This window comes from Sciurus vulgaris (genome assembly GCF_902686455.1).
Source record: "Sciurus vulgaris genome assembly, chromosome: 18".
Lineage (NCBI taxonomy): Eukaryota > Metazoa > Chordata > Mammalia > Rodentia > Sciuridae > Sciurus > Sciurus vulgaris.
This window is the reverse complement of record NC_136479.1, coordinates 24944861-24962689: the sequence shown is the minus strand read 5'-3', so window position 1 is coordinate 24962689 and position 17829 is coordinate 24944861. Positions and strand designations below refer to the sequence as shown.

Genomic DNA, 17829 nt, shown 5'->3' with positions numbered 1-17829 from the left:
GGAGGCAGCTCTTGTCCCACAGCGATCCTTGCATGGGTGCAGGGACCCAGGACTGCAGCCACCCTGCCCACCAGGGATCCGAGTGCTCTCTAGACTGGCAGACCCGCGCTGTCTCAACACTGTCAGCTGCTGGGGCAGGGTGCACTGTCACTGACACATGGGTTGGACAGGTGCACAGATTTTGAGAGGAGCCAGCATCTTCCTGTTGGCGCCAGCCAGCTTTGTCTGCTGGGCATGCAAACCTGTCCTCCTGGCTTGGGAGCCAGAACACACCTCTACTTCCCTAAGTCCCAGTTGACGGTGCTTTTGTGCAGCTGGGGTCAGTCTGCCTGCTCTCTGGGCTCAGGCCCCTTCCTTCTTTGGAGGCTGGTCTCACACATCAGGGTGAGGCTTCTCTGAGATGGAGGCCTTGGAGTTCCGCTCTGTTCTGGCCCAGCCTGGGTCAGTCTCCTCCCATTCCCCCACTGCAGCCCCACCCCTGCCTGGACAGCAAAGGGTCCCCGCCCTCTCTTTTCATCTCCTTGGGACCCTCCTGAAGGCAGCACTTGGGAGAGGTCCCACACGGGCAAGGTGTGCAGGTGCACCTGCTCAAGGTGTTATGAGGTCAGTGAAGCTCCACGTGTCTCAGGGTAAGAGACCCTGAGGGGAGCTCAGGAGCCCATGCCGGGGGCCCAGGAGCAGTGAAGGCTCAGCCTCTTCATGAGGAGTCAGGGGATGCTGAGGTCTGGGCTCTTAAGCCCTAGAGGTGACTGGGGTGCAGGCACATGGGTGCAGGGACTCAGGACTGCAGCCCTCCTGCCTACCAGGGGCCCAGGAGCCTCTGTCCTCATCTGAAGGGCAGTCGATACTTTGTTCTGAGCCCATCTCAGATTTCTGGGGCAGGGGACTGGTGGCCCCGCAGCTTGGTGGCTCATTCTGCCCTTTGGGAAGAGGTCATAGTGAGTCTCGTTTGTCTATTTATTTGTTTGTTCTCTTATCTATTTTAGTTCAGGGAGAGGGAGGCCAGCCCTGGGCAGGAGCCGTCTGCACTGCTACCTCTTCTTCCTCATTCCTGGACTCGGCGAAATGAAGCCCAGACCCACTGAGGAGGGTTTTTTTTTTTTTTTTTTTTTTTTTTTTTTTTTTTTTTTGTACCAGGGATTGAACCCAGGGGTGCTTAAGGGCCACATCCCCAGCCCTTTTTAATATTCTTTTTAGAGATAGGGTCTCAGTGAGTTGCTTAGGGCCTTGCTAAGTTGCTGAGGCTGCCTTTGAACTTGAGATCCTTCTGACTCAGCCTCCTGAGTCAGTGAAATTACAGGCATGCACCTGGATTTTTTCTTTAAGTCCTGTTTGAGTTCTACCTTGCGTCTCAGGCTGCTCTGCTGGAAGGCTGTTTATGGAAGCACCACTGCTCTGTCCGCCAGGGGTTTTGTTGAAGCTGCTCTGCTTTCGGCATGGGCTCCAGTCAGATCTTGTCATCTCAGCAGCGCTGACTCTGCTGCCTGGCATTGCAGCTTTGTGCCAACCCAGAGGCTACAGGGAGAGCACAGGGTCCTGGGGTGAGGGACAGGTGGGGGTTTGCACTGTGTACTAAACCCAAGGATCCACTTTACCTGTTGGTGCCTCAGTTTACCAAGCTGTGAAGTGGCCCAACAGGACAGTGATTCCTGAGCAACAGCAAGGAGCAAAGAGAACAGGAGATGGGGGCTGCTGGGGACACTTGTTGGCCAGCACAGGGGCTGGGGCTGACCCTGTTTACCTCTGCCCAATGCAAGGTTTGGTTTGAATTTGTACCAAAGCAATAGACAATAATGTTCCAAGTCTTTAATGACACCATAGATGAAGTCATGAAGGCAGTCCCCTCCCCCAGCAAAGCCCAGAGAAAGTCCATTGCCGCAAGTTTCCCCAGGTGCTTTGCTGTTTGGGGATTGCCTCCCTGTGGCTAAATGTCAGGCTTAGGCCGCACTGTTTCAGCTTCATGCCACATCTGTCAACTTGCCAAGCTGGAAAGCTCTTGTGCAAATCCCCCCAGCTGGTGGTGAGTAGCCTGACTTGCTTGTCTTTTCTTGGGTGGCCTCTGCCTCCTGGGGCACGGGAGGTGCTCTCTCACAGCTGAGCTTGCAGAGTTGTTTCCTCCTGTTCATCAAGCTCCTGGTGTCCCATCTGTCTACTGCACCAGGGTAGCAGGGTCTCCTGGGACCCCATCATTGTCACCCCGACCCCTTGTCTCTTTGCATTCCTGTTCTTTTTTCTGAATCAGGTCCTGCTTTTGGAGGGCCTGTCCTCTGGTGCCAGCTTCACACTGTGCTCAAAATGTCCACCACCATGGCCACACAGACGCGCTGGGGACGAGGTTTCTGAGGGCACTTTGAAGGAATGTTTCCATCACCCAGCAGCCCTGAAACTGCCTTGGAGCGGGCTGCAGGCAGGAGGTTCCCAGGCGCTGGAGTCACACAGCTTCCTGACCTGAGGGCTACATCTTCTTATGACATTGCTCGGCTTCTTTCTCTGGGGATGTCCTCGATTTCATCTCCTGTTCCTTCCAGTTTCTTCTTCCTGTTCAGTCTCTCCCACATCACACTGCTCTAGTGCCCTTCTTGATCTCTGGCACCCAAACTCTTCCCTGCCTCTGTGCTGGTCTCTGGGTGTCACTGAGCTGTCCTTTCTCTTCTGTACTCTCCACAAAGAGATGGCTGAGGATTCCTGCTGTTGGCTCATGGTCAGCAGCAAGGAACCTGCACACTGGATTGGCCTGCCCTACTGGCCAGGGCTCCTTCTCTTACTGCTATCTCTGGCTATTCTCTCCTGCTCTCAGGCCGTCCCCTGCCTCGGCCAAGGATGGCCAGGGTGCAGCTCATGATGATTTAGTTTTTCTTTTTCATGGCCAGCCCAAACATCTCAGAGCCACCTGCAGTGGGCAGGGCAGACTGAGCATGCAGAAGACTGCAGCGGCTCAAGCCCCTGAGATCAACCTCTATCAGCCCAACCCCTTGAGAGCCAGTTATATCATGTCTGTCTCAAGAACACTAGCATCTGAACTTCTTGAGCCCTTTGCAGGCTCTGTGCTGGGCTGATCCAGTGCAGCCACCAAATGGTCTCATTTGGTCTCAAGGGCATGTTTATCTGTGTCCCTGGCTTCTGTGCTGCCTTGTGACCTCCCACATTACAGTTCAGCTGTCCTGTGGACCTATAGGGTACTTGGGAGGGGGCCCTGGGGACAGTCCCTCCCAATCTGATGTTTTGTGACTCCTGTGTGACCCAGCCTGGCCCACAGTGCGTGGCTGACACTTGTACCCCAGCCCCCGATAGACTGAGGTGGGGGCTCAGATGCACCTTTGGACATGCTGGTTTTCCTGGCCAGAAGTGGACTGGCTGAGAGAAAGTTAGGGTTGTGCAGCTGCCCACACTGTGGGGGCACGGGGCCTTGTGCTGACAGGACGGGGAGGCAGACCCTGGGTCCCTTCATCACTCTGCTGTTTCCTCTAAAGATCTGTCAGCCCGAGGCTGTCTGCTTGTTGGTGGTGTGGAGCCCACCTCTGAGCTCAGCCTTGGCTCAGGATCCGGGGGCCTTGTGCCCCTCTTGGGCTCGGGATCTTTGACTCTGGCTCTGCTGTTCTGGGAGTCTAACCTGGTTTATGGCTTGGCTTCCCCTCTCCCGGCCTGTTTCCCACCTGTGAAATGAGAAAATTGAAACCAGCCTTGCAATGTGGCTTTGGAGCAGAGCGACCTAGTAGACTGCCTCCCAGGGCCCATTGCACACGGAGCCTCCCTCAGCACAGAGTGCCCTGGCCAGTGCTGCCAGTGGCTGGCAGATGACAGGCAAGGAAACGCCTGGCAGGAGGAGGACCTCTGTTCCAGGATTCTGGTGACTTGGAGGTGTATGGGTCTGTGACGAGCCTCTGTCACATTTGCTTGTAGGCCTGCTCCCTGAGGTGGTGGCACCACTTGCTGGAGGGAGCGTAGGCCTTCCCTGCAGGTGGGTTTCAGGTTCTGGGAAGGGGCTGGTGTCTCCCAGCTGCCCCCGGCTTGGAGCAGCTCCTGCTGGAGACACGGTGTGCCTGCATGACAGGGTGTGGCCCTCTGGGCTTCGTGTGGCCTCAGGGATCTCCACCCAGTCCTTAGAGGGCTCTGCAGCTGCCTTTTCCTCTCCTCACATCCACCTCTGACTTTCGGGAGTGCAGGCCTCACCAGGCCTGTTTATCCCAGGGGTTGGCAGGCGGCTCCCTGGCAGCAGGCTGTGGCTTTGGGCCACATGGGCATTGTGGATGCTGGGCCTTGGCCATTTCTGGCTCCAGGCCTTTCTGGGAGGACTGGTGGGCGGGTGGCTGAGCACCAGGGTGTGAGGGCCCTGCCCCAGTGAGGCTGAAAATACACGCTTGCCGTATCTTTATTGCACTTTTACCACATCGCAAACTACTCCACAAAAATTCTGGGAAGGTCGACCTGCTGCTGTGGTCCCCAAGGACCCACGTGACATTTACACCAACTGTCCAGAGCAAAGCCGTGGGTGAGTGGTGCCTGCTGCAATGGAGAGAGACGGGGCCACTGCTGGACACCGGGAGTAACTGGTCATTCACATTTGGGCATCCATCTGTCCACACGCAGGCCCTGACGTCCACTGGGAACCTCTTTTATCCCCAAAGGGGCTCTCCAGCCTCTAAATGCGGAGGCCTGGGAGGCAAGAGCAGAAAGAGAAGGTGCAGAGCACAGGCACCACATAGAACCTGGAGGCAGCCCTCGGGCAGGGCTAGAGGTGACCGTGGTCTGTGCAGACGTCCCTCCCTTGGTACACTGTACCTTATGTAAATATAAAACAGTGAATAAGGCTTCCTTTCCTACAAAAAGGATGGGAGGCCTCTATTGCTGCTGCCTCCTTGGGAGCACAGGCAGTGCATCCTGCCTGTCCTGGTCTTGGAGAAGCACGGAAGTGTCCTGCTGGCCATGCCACTGGACGGCAGGTCACTGCAGGAACAACCCTGTCCTGTCCGCGACTTCACCAAGCTCCTGATGCATGTGCAGCCACGCTCCTATTGTGGGCAGTGCAGGTGGTGCAGGTCACTACCTCTCAGTGGAGGTTCTGTGCCCAGGGTCCAGGTCGTCCTCCACCACGCTGCGTAGCCCGTCTCTCTCCACACAATCACGCACGGCCTGCAGCACGATGCGCAGCCGCCGGTCCAGGGCCTCCAGGTGCAGGCGGAAGAGGACGGGCGCCACCCTGTCCCTCTGCAGAGACTCAGCCATCAACAGGCTCAGCTTGTACTCGTCCTTAGCCAGCAGCTGCAGGCGCAGGTAGGTAGACTTCCTGATCCTGTGGAGAGGTGGCTGTGAGCATGGGCTGGGGGCGGGTTGCCCCAGGGCGGGGGGCGGGGAGAAGATGAAAGAGACCGGGAGAGAGAGACGGAAGCTGAGAGATAGAGGGAGAGATGGAGAGAGACTGAGGGAAGCAGAGAGACAGAGAGATGGACAGATACGAGACTGGTACCTTTCTGGCCCTGCCTCTCATCTGTACATGGACGGGGCTCCCCCTTGTAGGGATGTGGGTAGGCACCCTGGGCCTTGGGGCGGACACAGGCAAACTCACCCACTGGCCTTGACCTTGGGTGGGTAGATCTTGAGATGTCTTCTGAGAGAAGCACAAACCACTTTGCCCTGTATCCCCAGCTGTGGGAGGGATGGGTGGATGGGCAGGGGCAGGGTCCTTGGTTCTAAGCTGGAGCCTGTGCTGGGGCTTGGCATCTTCACAGGGTGGTGACAGGAGCCAGCCTGTGTCCTTGTGGGGCCCCTGGAACTCAGGGTTGTGGATGGGTGGGCAGAGAGCTGATGGCCGTGGTATGGCTGGGGGCTGGCTACCAGGTACAGACGCCTGTCTCCAGTGTCATGCAGGGAGGAGGGAGAGCTGGCCTCCTCTGGGCCTGCACAGCCAGGGGTGGCCTTGGGCCCTACCTGCAGCACTGCTGTAGAGGCACCAGGATGGAAAGCTCGTCATGTGCGTATTTCCCAAACCTGCCATGAGAAAGCACAACCATCAGGGCGCTGAGCAGGGTGTGAAGGCCGGGCAGCCTTTTGGGAATGACCATTTTCCTGCCTTGTTAACTGGAGGCCACTCTCTCCTGGATGGAGCCTGTCTGGGCCTGTTTTCCTGGGGCAGCAGAAGGGGACAATGGACACACCTCCTAGGGTTACTGCACCTGACAAGGCCAACCGCTGTCCCTCCCTGTGATGGGGACCCTGTTGCCCCTGAATGGAGCCTGGGGCTGGCATCCTGCATTTCACAAAGGGATGGGTCCTTGGGGGCTTCCCTGTTCACCAAGGCCTGCCTCTTCTTGCTCTGGGCCGGGCCACACACAGGGCAGAGGTGGCCAGCCTGTTGGGGTCTGAGGTGTGAGGGGACCCACCCTCTTCCATTGTCCAAGTGGATAATGAAGGTCTCATTTCCAAACTTCTCAAAAGTCTCGTAGTGGTGGCGGTCCATATTCCCTGCAGGGATAAGTACAGGTGCTCAGAGGCCTCTGCCCACTGAGAGTGGCACCTCCTGTCCACCCCAAGAACAGCCTCGGGGGCACAACCCGGCAGAATGGGAACTAGTCCCTCTTCAAATGTGTGGTGCAGGCGGGTCCACTGGGAGTTCTGGGTTGGCACAGGTGGACCTGGACCCCACATCCCCAGTGGCCAGCATGTTCCACGGACATACCCATGAGGAAATCAAAGATGGTCATATCCATGATGTCCAGGACCCGGTGGCCGCTGTCATAGGGTGGAGTCTGCTTCACCTCCTCACAGTAGTCGGGGTCAACTTCCCACCTGCAGGGGAGCCAGTGTGAGGGGGACTCCTTCATGGGCAGGGAGAACCAGGACAAATTATAGGGCTACTGGGCTCAGGAGAGCACAAGCCAGTGGGGCCACTCCAGGCAAAGAGGGCTTGGGATGGAGGCCAAGTGTCTACAGAGAAACGTGCCTTGACTATGAGGCTATGAGGTTGCATTAATAGGATTATAGGACTGGGAGGTGACCACACCTTGGTAGAGGCCCCAACCAAGCCTGAGGCTACCATCAGCTCTGTGTTAAGAAACAGTGCCTAGACATTGTACCTACAAGAACACCTTGGTTGAAAGAGTAGGGCATGCTTCTTCTGTGTAAGGGACAAGAGGGTTTGGGGGGCAAGGGCCAAGCTCAAATACTAAGACACGTTTTGAAGGACCTTGCAGTAAGGCCAGTGCCTAGGGGGCTTCTAATTCTCAGGTCAGGGCCCTTCCTACTTACCTGGCCCACTGTGCTCTCACAAGCTGCACAGAGTTGGAGTCACACCCGGCCCTGCCACCCCTTCCTGTCCTGTGGCCATGACAACCCGAAGCCCTCCCAGGCCTGGCATCCTAGCTGCAGAGTGAACAGCCACCCCAGTCCCTGGGGCCCAGCTCTGCACTCACTCTGCTTTCTTGCGCTTGTGGTAGGAGCGTCGCCAGGGGTTGCGCCAGGTCTTTCTCTTGGCCAGGGACAGGTCGGGCAGGAAGGCTGCCAGGGAGCCCTCTATCTGGTCTGGCCTCCCACACAGGGCATGCTCTGTGGAGCAGTAGTAGGAGCACTCCCCATAGAAGCAGATGTTGTTGGCTGGTGGGAGAGACAGACCTGTCACCTTCAGCTGTCCCCCGTGCCATCCTGGTCTTCCAGGGCTCTGCCTGGAGCGTCTCAAGGGCAGGACTCACCCCCATCCTCACATGGCCTCAGTGACCACCTCCAGCCCCATGCCTCGAGTCAACCCTGCTGTGGGCTCTTAGGCCCCACAGCCCTAGAGTCTGAGGGAGGAGCTGGCTGACTTCTCCTCACCCCAGAATCCAAGGGCTGCAATCCATGGAAACTCCAGAGTCTCTGTTCAGTAGCCCCCAGAATGATTTGTACCACGAAGAACGAGAGAATCCACAAAATGGGAAAATCTTTGCAAATCAGAAAGCTGATGGGGATCTACTATTGAGGGATATATAAAGGATTCTCATGACAGAATAATAAAAAAAATCCCAATTAATACATGGGCAAAGAATGTGCATGGATCCTTTTCCAAAGAAGATACACAAATGGTCAACAAGCCTATGAAAAGATGCTCGACATCAGTGGTCATCAGAGAAACGCAAGTCAAACCCACAAGGAGAAAGCATCTCACACCCACGAGGGTGGTTCTGCTTGAAGGACTGGATGATAGCAAGTTTGGCAAGGACGTGGGGCACTGGAACCGCAGTACCCTGCTGGGGCGGTGACCTGCACAGGTGCTGGTTAAGCAGGAGTTAGCATGTGACCCAGCGGCCCCACTCGCAGGCATCTACCTAACAAAAACGAAATGTGTTCCCGCCCTTTGCCCGAATGTGCTCACAGCAGGAACCCAGCCTCAAAGCCACCAGCTAAACAAGATGCAGAATTCTCACACAACCAAGTCTCATCCATCCCTGGATTGGGAACAGAGTGCTGAGAGGCTGTGGTGCAGACCAGTGGAGAGGACATTGTGCCCGGTGAGAGAAGCCAGGCAGGGGGTGCCCCACGCATGGGCTCAGGGGCATCTCGAGTGCTGGGGCAGGCTCTGGGGTCTTTCTTGGGTGGGGGAAATGTTCTGGGTTCGCAAAACAGAGCGCATGTACTAAAACCCCTGAATCTCACACCTTGAAATGGTGACTTATGGCATGTGAATTCTATCTTGAAAGTTTAAAATCTGCAAGCTCCTGGCTGTCACGGTTTACAGCATGCCTGCTGGGGGTTCACGCCGATCACGGTCCATGGAGGGTCTATTCTTGTACTTGTTTACTGAGTAAATCTGTGTTTTCCTGCTTTGACTTGTTTGGTCAGGAGAAACCTGCAAATGCCTGGGATGTGGAGACAGGAGGAAGCCTCTGGTGGAGCAGGAGGGGCCCTGCCTTGCTTCCTGCTCCTTCCCACTCATAGGGTCAGGAGAATGGCCAGTGAGGGTCACAGAGGGGCAGATGGAGAGAGGGGAGGGTGCTGGCATAACCGAAGCCTGAGGAACACAGCATGTCCTAGCCGCCAGGCTCCCCATGAGCTGCCCGCTGCCTCTCCCCTTCCCGGCCTCCATCCCAGCACCAAAGCTGGATAATTATTGTAGGGCCATCTTAGGGGGTCAGCTGCATGGCTCTGGCTGCTGACACAATTCAGTCCATTTTCAGGGTGCCATGACAGGCACGCTGACAGGCATGTCCTCCTGAGCCAGTTCTAGGTGGTATCGCCTTAAGAGGGCAAGTATTTCACAGTCCACAGCTCTCTCCTCACCAGCTCCAAAGCCCACTCGAAAGAGCATCTGGGGTGGGGCTGGGTCTCTGAGACTCAGGGTCCCTTCCGGCTGCATGACCTGGGAGAGGCAGCACACATCTCTGCTCAGCTCCTCACCTGTGCATGAGGGTTGAGCTGTGCCCGCAGCCTGGGAGAAGCATCACATAAGGCAACTACGTGAAGTCCAGCGAAGGTGACCATGGAGCAGAGAGGGCGGCCCCACTTTAAGGGGTAAGGGGGCATCCTTTTCAATTAGCAGCTCTAGTAGACAGAGAGTGAGGGGAGGCCAGGGCCTCTCCCAGGGCCTGGTCCTGACCTGGGGCCATGAGCACACAACCCTCCTCATGATCCCAGAAGGCCCTGGCCCGTGTGCCTAGGGTCCAGGATGGGCCTATCTGAGGGACAGAGGTTGGCTCAGCAGGAGGTGGGTCACCATGCAGGAGGAGACTTGGTCATCCACCCTGGAATGTGGGCCACAACATTGCACAGGGCAGTGGACATGCCTCTTTCGGGGGTGGCCCTCTAGTTGCTGGCAGAAGACCCACACTGGAGCCCCATTCTTCCTCGAAGTGTATTCAAATGGGACAGGGTGGACTGTCTTGATGACCACCTAGCCACTCGGGCCAATCAGGGAAAAACCTCTATGCTGTGTGGGGACTGAGGCCCGGAGGGGCGGGTGGCTTTGGGAGCTGCCCATGACTTGTGTCCTGCCTGGGGGAGGCCACATAGAAGTGTCCACCTTGCAGAATTTTACAGAAAAGGTCAAGGAGCATGTTCCTTGAGCATTTGGGGCTTCAAAGTCTTGGGTTCTGCTCCACAGCTGTGTGGTGTCAGGCACTTTAACTGTCCTCTCTGAATGTGACTTTCACAGACCCCACTGTGTCTGGGCTCTAGCCCATCTCCTTCCTGCAGTGACCCTGGGACCCCAGGGCCACTATCACCCCTCTGTTGCCCTGGCTGTCTTCCTGGATACCTGGGCTTTTCTCTTTCTTGACCAAACCCAGAGGAGAGCCACACAGAGGCAGCAGACCCTGCCGTGGACCGGCGTCTCCCGTTGACCTGGTGTCAGTGAAGCAGGGATGACGGTTTTGGCATCGGATGGGTCGGGAAGTGCAAGCAGAGCAGAATGGATACTGATGACTCTGAGCAGATTTTCTTTTCTAAAATGAGGTCAAAGCTGGCTCCTGAGATCCGCTGCTCCAGAGGAAGCCACACATTCCCAAAGGCTCTGGGAAGAAACCCGCTGATAGCAGCGCCCCGGGGCAGGACGTGGGATCCCTGAGATGGCACTCTAAAGTGGTGGCAGAGCCCAGTCCAGCCGAGGTCAAGAGCGTGCTGTCCAGGTGCAACACGGAACTTCTGGAGTATCATGGGCGAATCTGCAGCTGGCAGAAAATGTCATCGAAAGCCAAAAGCCAGGGCGGATGTCTGCTGTGGAGTCCCCGGTCCATGACAGCTCTAGTGAGTCACTCGAGGACGGATTTAAGTGGCCTCTGAGGCTCCTGGGCCTCAGAACTGATAGCTCCCTGCTGAGGGCCAGGAGTGGTACCAAATGCCAACCAAAGAGGGAGGTGGAAGGATCTTGATTTAGCTGTTCAGGTGAAGAGGTGGCTCAGACTTTTGTTTTTAAAAACAAAAATATCCACAATCCTTCACTATTAGAAACTGACCTAAATCCATCGGTGCCAAGAATTCTGGAGCAGGCAGCTTCAACTGCTTCAGTGGCTCTGCCCTTGGGAGCCACTTGGGTTGCTGTCTCAGGAGTCTGTACCCCGTCAGTGGGGAAGTGACACCTGGCATGGAAACCTGTTGCTTCCCTTTCCTGCATCCTCCAACCCCAGCTCCTCTGCTTCGTCTTGGCAAGTTAGTTAACCATGTCCCTTACAATGCCTGTTGACAGGTGAATGGACAAACAGAACGGAGACATCCACCCAGGGCACAGTCCTCCACAAACTCCAGAGACTCAAATAACATGGGTGAACCTTGGAGTCACCATGGTGATGGAACAGAACCAAAGGACACGCTGTGAGCCTCCAGGTGCTCAAAACCACAGCAGGTGGCTCACTAGGAACATGGGAGGCAGCTCAGGGGACTGGAGATGAGGTTCTGTCCTGATGGCAGAGGGTGCCACAGCATCTGTATTCAGTGCCACCAAGCTTAGCTGTCTAAATGCGATATACCTATCACTGTAGGCCAATCTCACCTCAATAAAACTAAAAGCAGGACAAGGACAACCTGCCCCACAGGCCCATCCTTGGAGCTCTGGAGAAGCTGTACGGCTCTTAGCCCTGAGCCCACTGTGCCTGTTGCCTGAACCCTTGTTGCTGCCCAGCCAGAGATGACCCAGCAGTGCTGGGTGTCAGCTAGAAAGCACAGTCTTGCCCAATGTGGTGGACCTGTCCCACCTGCCCATGCCACCAGGAGAAGCAGCCTTCCGCCTGAGTGCTGTTAGCACTGTCAGCTGGGGTCCAGGGCTGTGGGGTGCTGGGCTCTCCCCTGCCCACAGTTCTGATGCTGAGCCTACACCCCCATGGGCAGCTGGGATCATGACATTATTCGCCTGCAGCCACAGTCAAGGCCCATCCTCAGCTTATCAGATGGGGGGGACTTAGGGCCCTCCCTGCCCAGCCCTGGACCTGTGTTGTCTTTTGTCCTGAACTGAGAGCTGGGAGGAGCCTGCTCTGAAGTGAAGGGCAGTGGGTCTAAGAATGTCTGTCAGCAACTGCTCACCTGGGGGTGGGCACCAACGCCTGGGGGTGTTATTCTCTTAATATTTTGAACCTTTGAAATATGTTGCTGCAAAAGTCACAATAAAGGAAAAAAACAGTGAAGAGGAGTCAAAGGTCTGAGTGCAGCTGGGTGGCTGCCTAGCGGCACTGCTCCCAGGTGTGCATGGCCAGAGAGGGTTGTGTGGCTTCTCTCTGGGTGTGCATGGCTGGACGGCAGGGTTCCCACAAGCAGTGGGGCAGGAGATGGGGCTGGCAGTGGAGGCGCTGGTGACACGGTGGAGGAGTGAACATCATGGCCAATTGCCAAGTTCTGAGGTCAGGGTGGAGGTGGGGAGGGGCCCCAGAGGTAAGGTCCCTGCAGGAAAGCCCTTCAAGAGAAGGCCGAGCTGCTTGTGAGTGACACAGTCCCAGCTCTGGCATGGCCTAAGCACAACCAACCCCAAAGACCCTGCCAACTCACAGGCTCTTATTGGGTCCCTTGATTCTGTCAGGAGAGGCCAGGGGGGTAGGGAACATTCCTCTCTGCCCTTTGGGAATTTCTGTCCTATTTTTCTCTCATTAGAGGAGGAGACCATATGAGCGTGCAGATGTGTGCTGGAGGATAAGAACAGAGCTCAGCTGAAGTACGATTCCTGGCCCTTGCTTCTGACAAGCTCACCAATGCGATGCTGCGCACCAAGAGGCGATGCTGCGCACGCTGATCTGAGACCCATCAGGAAACGAGTTTTCAGTTCGGGCTTTTATGTGCCAGCAATTCTTAGGGCACAGCTAATCAGGGCCCTTAATTGGATTTATGTGCACGAATTACGGAGCTGGGCATGTGGCTGGGGTGCTCCTGTGGTGTGATCGTCTTCAGCCAGCCTAGTTTACACACCCACCACTTCATTCCGCTTTGCTGGCATTGCTGGAGCCACTGGGCACTCTCAAGAATGGAGCAGAAGTCGGAGGCTCCCCACAGCTCAGTGGTAGGAAGCAGCTCAGCAGGGGCCCCGGGCGAGGAAGAGCTCAGACAGCGAGATCACGGGGCGGATAACTGAGTGGGTGTGATTAGCGTGGGTGCACACTTGGGATTCACAAGCAAAGTGTCAGGGCTCCTGTGAACTGAGGATCTCTGTGGTGCACCTGAGAGGCCAGCACCTGTGCCTCCTCCAAGGGCACCAGAGATGGGAAGCTGCTGCTCTCACCAGTTGGCTCCTTGAGGGAAGGGGCTGCCTGGCCTGTTGCCAGGTGTGTGTCTTGCTGGGGAGTGTCTGGGAGAAGGGAGGTCTCTGGGTGGACAAGGCCACTGGGAGAGGCTGAGCCTATCTGAGAGTGAGTTCCTTTGCCTTTTAAACCAAACAGTGAACAAATGTAAAAATAACCTTCCTGCCTAGCACAGAGCCTGAGAGTGAGGAAGAGCCCTGCCCGGGTTTCTGGAACCTTGTTGGCGGATCCATACACATGGAAAGGGAAGGGGCACCTGGTCTTCTCCAAGTGGAAGCAGGAGGAGTGGCCTTTGCATGACCCCTCTCTAGAGGTGGCCAAGGGCGCCACCTGTTGGGGGCTGCATGAAGGGCCATACATAGCTACCTGGAGAGACAAAGAAGGTCCTCCACAACTTCTTGTCTCGAGTGACATCCCGAATTTCCTTGGTCATGTTGACCATCCTGCCAGCCACAGGAGGGACTCTGCGGAAGTCCAGGATCCTGGCAAGAGAAGAGGAGAGGAAGAGGTCTTCACTTTCTGTGGTGGATTCCTGGCAACCCAGGCAGTGGCTGGTGAACCAGGCCTCTCCTGGCCTTCACTCAAATCTGGCTTGGGGCCATGGCTCTGCCTGGCACCAACAGCAACAGGCCGAACACACCCTGGAAGGACAAGTCCTTGTGAATTTGCCTCAGCCCTGCCAGGCATCCGGATAACTAAAACATGCCCTCATTCTAGGGCTAAATTTAAAATGAAATTAAATTAAATTAGCCACTCTTAATGGAACTCTTTCTGAGCCGTATGGCATGCACTGCCACTTGCTTAATTAAATGGAGATGCCGGATACGAGCATTTTCTGCTGACACAGGATGCATGATAGCTGCACAGGCATCCTCTGCAGAAGTGGCCAGGCATGGAGGAACAGGGTGCACACGTAGGACCCAGGGTCAGCCTGGCTGCAGCGGCATCGCCACCTCCCACAGGCATGTGCACCCTGGGCTCTGCTGCCCTGTCTTATAAGCAAGTCAACTGGGGTCCGTGTTTTCGAGAGAGTGACCTCATGGCTGGGGAGTCACTATGGTCCTTTCCATGGGAAGGCCTTTCTCTCAGGTTGGGCTGTCCTGGGAAAATGAAATGGTTGGAAATCTGACTTCTGGAGATCTCACATAAGGTTTGCGATCTTACATGGATCACTCGATTCTGTTAAAATGCAGATCCTGGTCTGTGGGTCTGGTATGGGGTCCAGACTCTTCATTCAACCAGCTATGGGGGTTGGGAGTGGTGGTGGGGGTGACACTTCTGTCCAGCCAGGGCCCTGTGGAGCAGCCAGGAGGCTCCAGAGGCAGAGGCCAAGGGTGGGATCCTCCTTTCTGCTGCTGATTGGTTGGTGCTTTCTGTCCTCCAGATCTCTCGGACCTGACCCCAGAATCAGGCCGTGGTCACTCCTTGAGGGTAAACACTGGCCATCTCATAGGGCTCCTGTGGGTGGTCCTACCTCCCTGCAGCTGGGTGGAATCTGAAAATGAGCTTCGTCCTGCGGGTCACAGCTGACCCTCAGGAGGCTGGGGCCAGGCCTCCCCTCATTCTGCTGTGGGTGCTCCTTCCTCCAGGAAGTCTTCTTTGGTCCCTCAGAGAAGTCCCACCCTGTGATTATCCATGTAAAAATTCATAGGAATAATAATTCTTCCTCTCTTCCTGCCTGCTTTTCTTTTTCCTGTGTTCTCTGAGACCCCAAACCTACCATTCATCTTGATGCTTCTGCTGGGCACATGAGAGGCACCTGCCTGGGTTATCAGGGCCACAAGGGAAGGGCTCATCTCTGGGCAGATATTTCTCTCAGGGCCTCAGTTTTCTGGACTGTGGACCTGGGGTGTGAAGGTTTGCCCAACTAGGCATTGAGAGAGTTTGAAGAACCAACTCGAGCAGGGTGCTCTGAACAGAGACCATGGAGACCATCATGGGGAGATGACAGTGACAAGACACTGTAGACCTCAGAGCCTCGGCCTGTGCCTTCTGGTGGATGTGCACTAACAGACCTGTGAAATGATGCTTGATGGGCACCTGGCTCTCAGAGGACAGGGCTCTCCTGTCCAGGTGGAAGGGGCTGCTCTGTGGAGGAGGGGCTCACCTGTCCAAGTGGAAGGCAGCGATCTCCGCATTGTGCCGCTCGTAGTCAGAGAAATAAAAAAGTCGGGAGGTGTCTCCTGCTCCCTCGTTTGCCTGGAGGAAATGGGTAGAAAGGGTTTGTCACTGAGCAATGCCCCAGCTGAGGGGCACGCTGTATGCTGGACACACTGTGCCAGTTTTCCAGAGCTGACTTAAATGTCTGAAGATTTTGCTAACCGGTTGTCACAGAGTCACTGCTGGAAATTAAATGATGCAAACGTACCATTAAGTATGTATACTTAAGGGTAATAAGTACTTAGGTCTCACGGCTGTCCAGCTGCTCCCTGCTTCACTCCCCTCTGCAGCCTGTGCTGCAGGTGGAAATGCTGCGTGGGGCCGGGTACCTCCTCCCAGCCCTGTTTAGTGACTCGGGAGGCAGCTGTGGACAGATGGAGCACTTGCCCCAAGGTGGGCGGGAGCACTTGTAACATGGGGTTGGTACTCCCCAAACCAGCTCCCCTGGGAACCCACCTCCTGCCAAATGGCTTCTTGGCTAAGCTGATGGGCAAAGGCAGCACCTGCCTCTGCACCCAGAGATAAGGAGATAAGAGCTGAGTGGCCCTGCTGCAGAAAGATGGCCCCCAACTGGATTAGACACACCTTTCCAGGGCATGGGCTTGGGCTGCGGTTGGGGGACAATCTCTCTGCAGACCTGCCCTCCTCAGTCACTGTCTCCTCTGAAAGAGAAGCTGGGCAGCCTTCATAGGCCCTCTTTGTGTGGCTTTCTGTCCCACAGGGACACATGGCACTGGGGCCTGGGCCTCAGTTTCCTCACTGCCCTGTCCAGCTCCCAAGCTGAGCTGTAATTCCCCACCATTTCCTGTTCTTGTCTTTGGTCCTCCATTCTTGCTGACACTTCTCCTCTTGGAAAAGTCTCCCTTCCACCTCCAGGGTTAAGTCAGCATTTCCACACGTGTGTCTCAAGGAATATCCAGCCTGGACTTCCCGGAACTCAGGGGTGCTCAATCAGAGAAGTTGAAGTTTGAGAAATGGGGCCCCTGGGTCTGGGTCCCCTTATAAAGGTTCTGACCAGGCCTGCAGCCAGCATGTCTGACCCATGGTCTTTAGCCCTACACAGACTGTGGATCTTGCTTTCTGCCTAGTATGTCATCCCATCCTGCAGTCCTGAGAAGTTTTGGTTTAAATCTCAAATGCAGCCATTTGCCAGCCTCAGTCCCAAGGCAAATCCTTTATGGAACCTTCCCCAGTGCCAGCAAGGATGAGCCACAGCATCCCTCTTGTCCTTCTGGCTGGTGAGCAGACAGAAACCCTCTCTTCAGAGCAGTAATGCGCCACCTGTGACTTCCCGACACAAAGCCAGAGCTGGGCCACCAGCTGCTCTGGCACGGTGCTGGCCCCTCACCTGCAGTGGATGCTGCCAGCAGCTCCTCCCTGGAGTCCTGGCTTCCCCTTGGCATGTTGGGGGTTGGGTTTCCGGACTTTAGTGCTGCTTGGGTGGCCTTGGACAAGGGACAGGCTGTGTTGGGCCTCTCCCCTTAAGTTCAGGGAACAGCCAGATAGGATATGAGATGTCGTGCCCAGTGCCCATACACTCTGATTTTGAGCCTGGCTTCTCAGTACCAAGTGACCGACTGTCCTGTTGGAGGCCTGTCTGGCACTGGTAGGCAACCAGGTCTGCAACGTTCCCAAGTTATGGGCAGGTGGGTGGCCTGCCAAGGGAAGAGCCAGAGGGTAGCTCCCTTGAGGGACCTGGCTCCTTCGGGTCCTCGATGCTCTACGATGGAGGAAACTCAGGATCACAACTCTCCCACTCTACAGATAGAGATGACGAGGCCACACAGCGGCAGGGACTTACTCAGTAACCTGCAGTGACAGCTCAGACAGTCCAGAGCTCCTCTGGAGGGTCTGATCGATCTGTTTGTGCACCTGGCGACTCAGCAGGGCTGGTGCTTGTTCAGTGTGTGTGCCACCACGGCCCCGGCCCAGGTCATGGGGTGGGTCCTCCCTTGGTGTGCATAGCAAGGGGCATCATCATCGCCTGGGATTCCAGTCCCCACGCTTGTCCTCCCCACACACGGCAGTTTTGGGGTTTGGTGGGAGCCCAGGGTTGGGGAGTTGCAACCTGGGCTTCCTGACCCAGCACTACCTGGACCCTTCCTGACAGAGACCCAGGGGCCTGACTGGAGTGCAGAGAGGGTGAGGGTGGTTCAGGCTCAGGACACTCAGGGCTGCTCAGGGGGACAAGCAGGAAAGCCACCAGTCGGCTCCCTGGGAGGTCAGCAGATTCTAACCAGGAGGACTGTGTCCCCTCTCCAGGGTACTGGCCATGCCGCCCTCCAGGCTCCTCTCTGGAGCTGCTCCCAGTGCAGGCTGCACTCAGCCTGCTGCGGGTGAGGTTGTCTGTGCTTCCTGCTGTGGCAGGATCTCTTGCCTGTTGAAAGTTTCCATCTGTAAGCTGCACTGAAGCTCCCTCTGCTCAGGTCGCCACAGGCAGGCCTGCTTTGAAGGCCACCATTGCCTCTGAAGACTTTGAATATCCTTATGT

The 17829-nt window shown here is 56.1% G+C and overlaps 1 protein-coding gene across 1 annotated transcript; it reads right to left on the bottom strand.

Annotated features, from left to right (window-relative positions):
* Nucleotides 1-4353: 4353 nt before the first annotated feature.
* On the bottom strand, nucleotides 4354-16741 carry LOC306649507 (extracellular serine/threonine protein kinase FAM20C-like; the record flags this gene model as incomplete). The annotated part of the gene is given in 11 exon segments (XM_079120524.1): nucleotides 4354-5290; nucleotides 5926-5985; nucleotides 6378-6459; nucleotides 6674-6783; nucleotides 7407-7587; nucleotides 13545-13660; nucleotides 15286-15346; nucleotides 15349-15377; nucleotides 15795-15847; nucleotides 15924-16000; nucleotides 16687-16741. Coding segments are annotated over 11 exon segments (1074 nt in total). The 3' UTR covers nucleotides 4354-5040.
* Between the last annotated feature and the right edge of the window lie 1088 nt (nucleotides 16742-17829).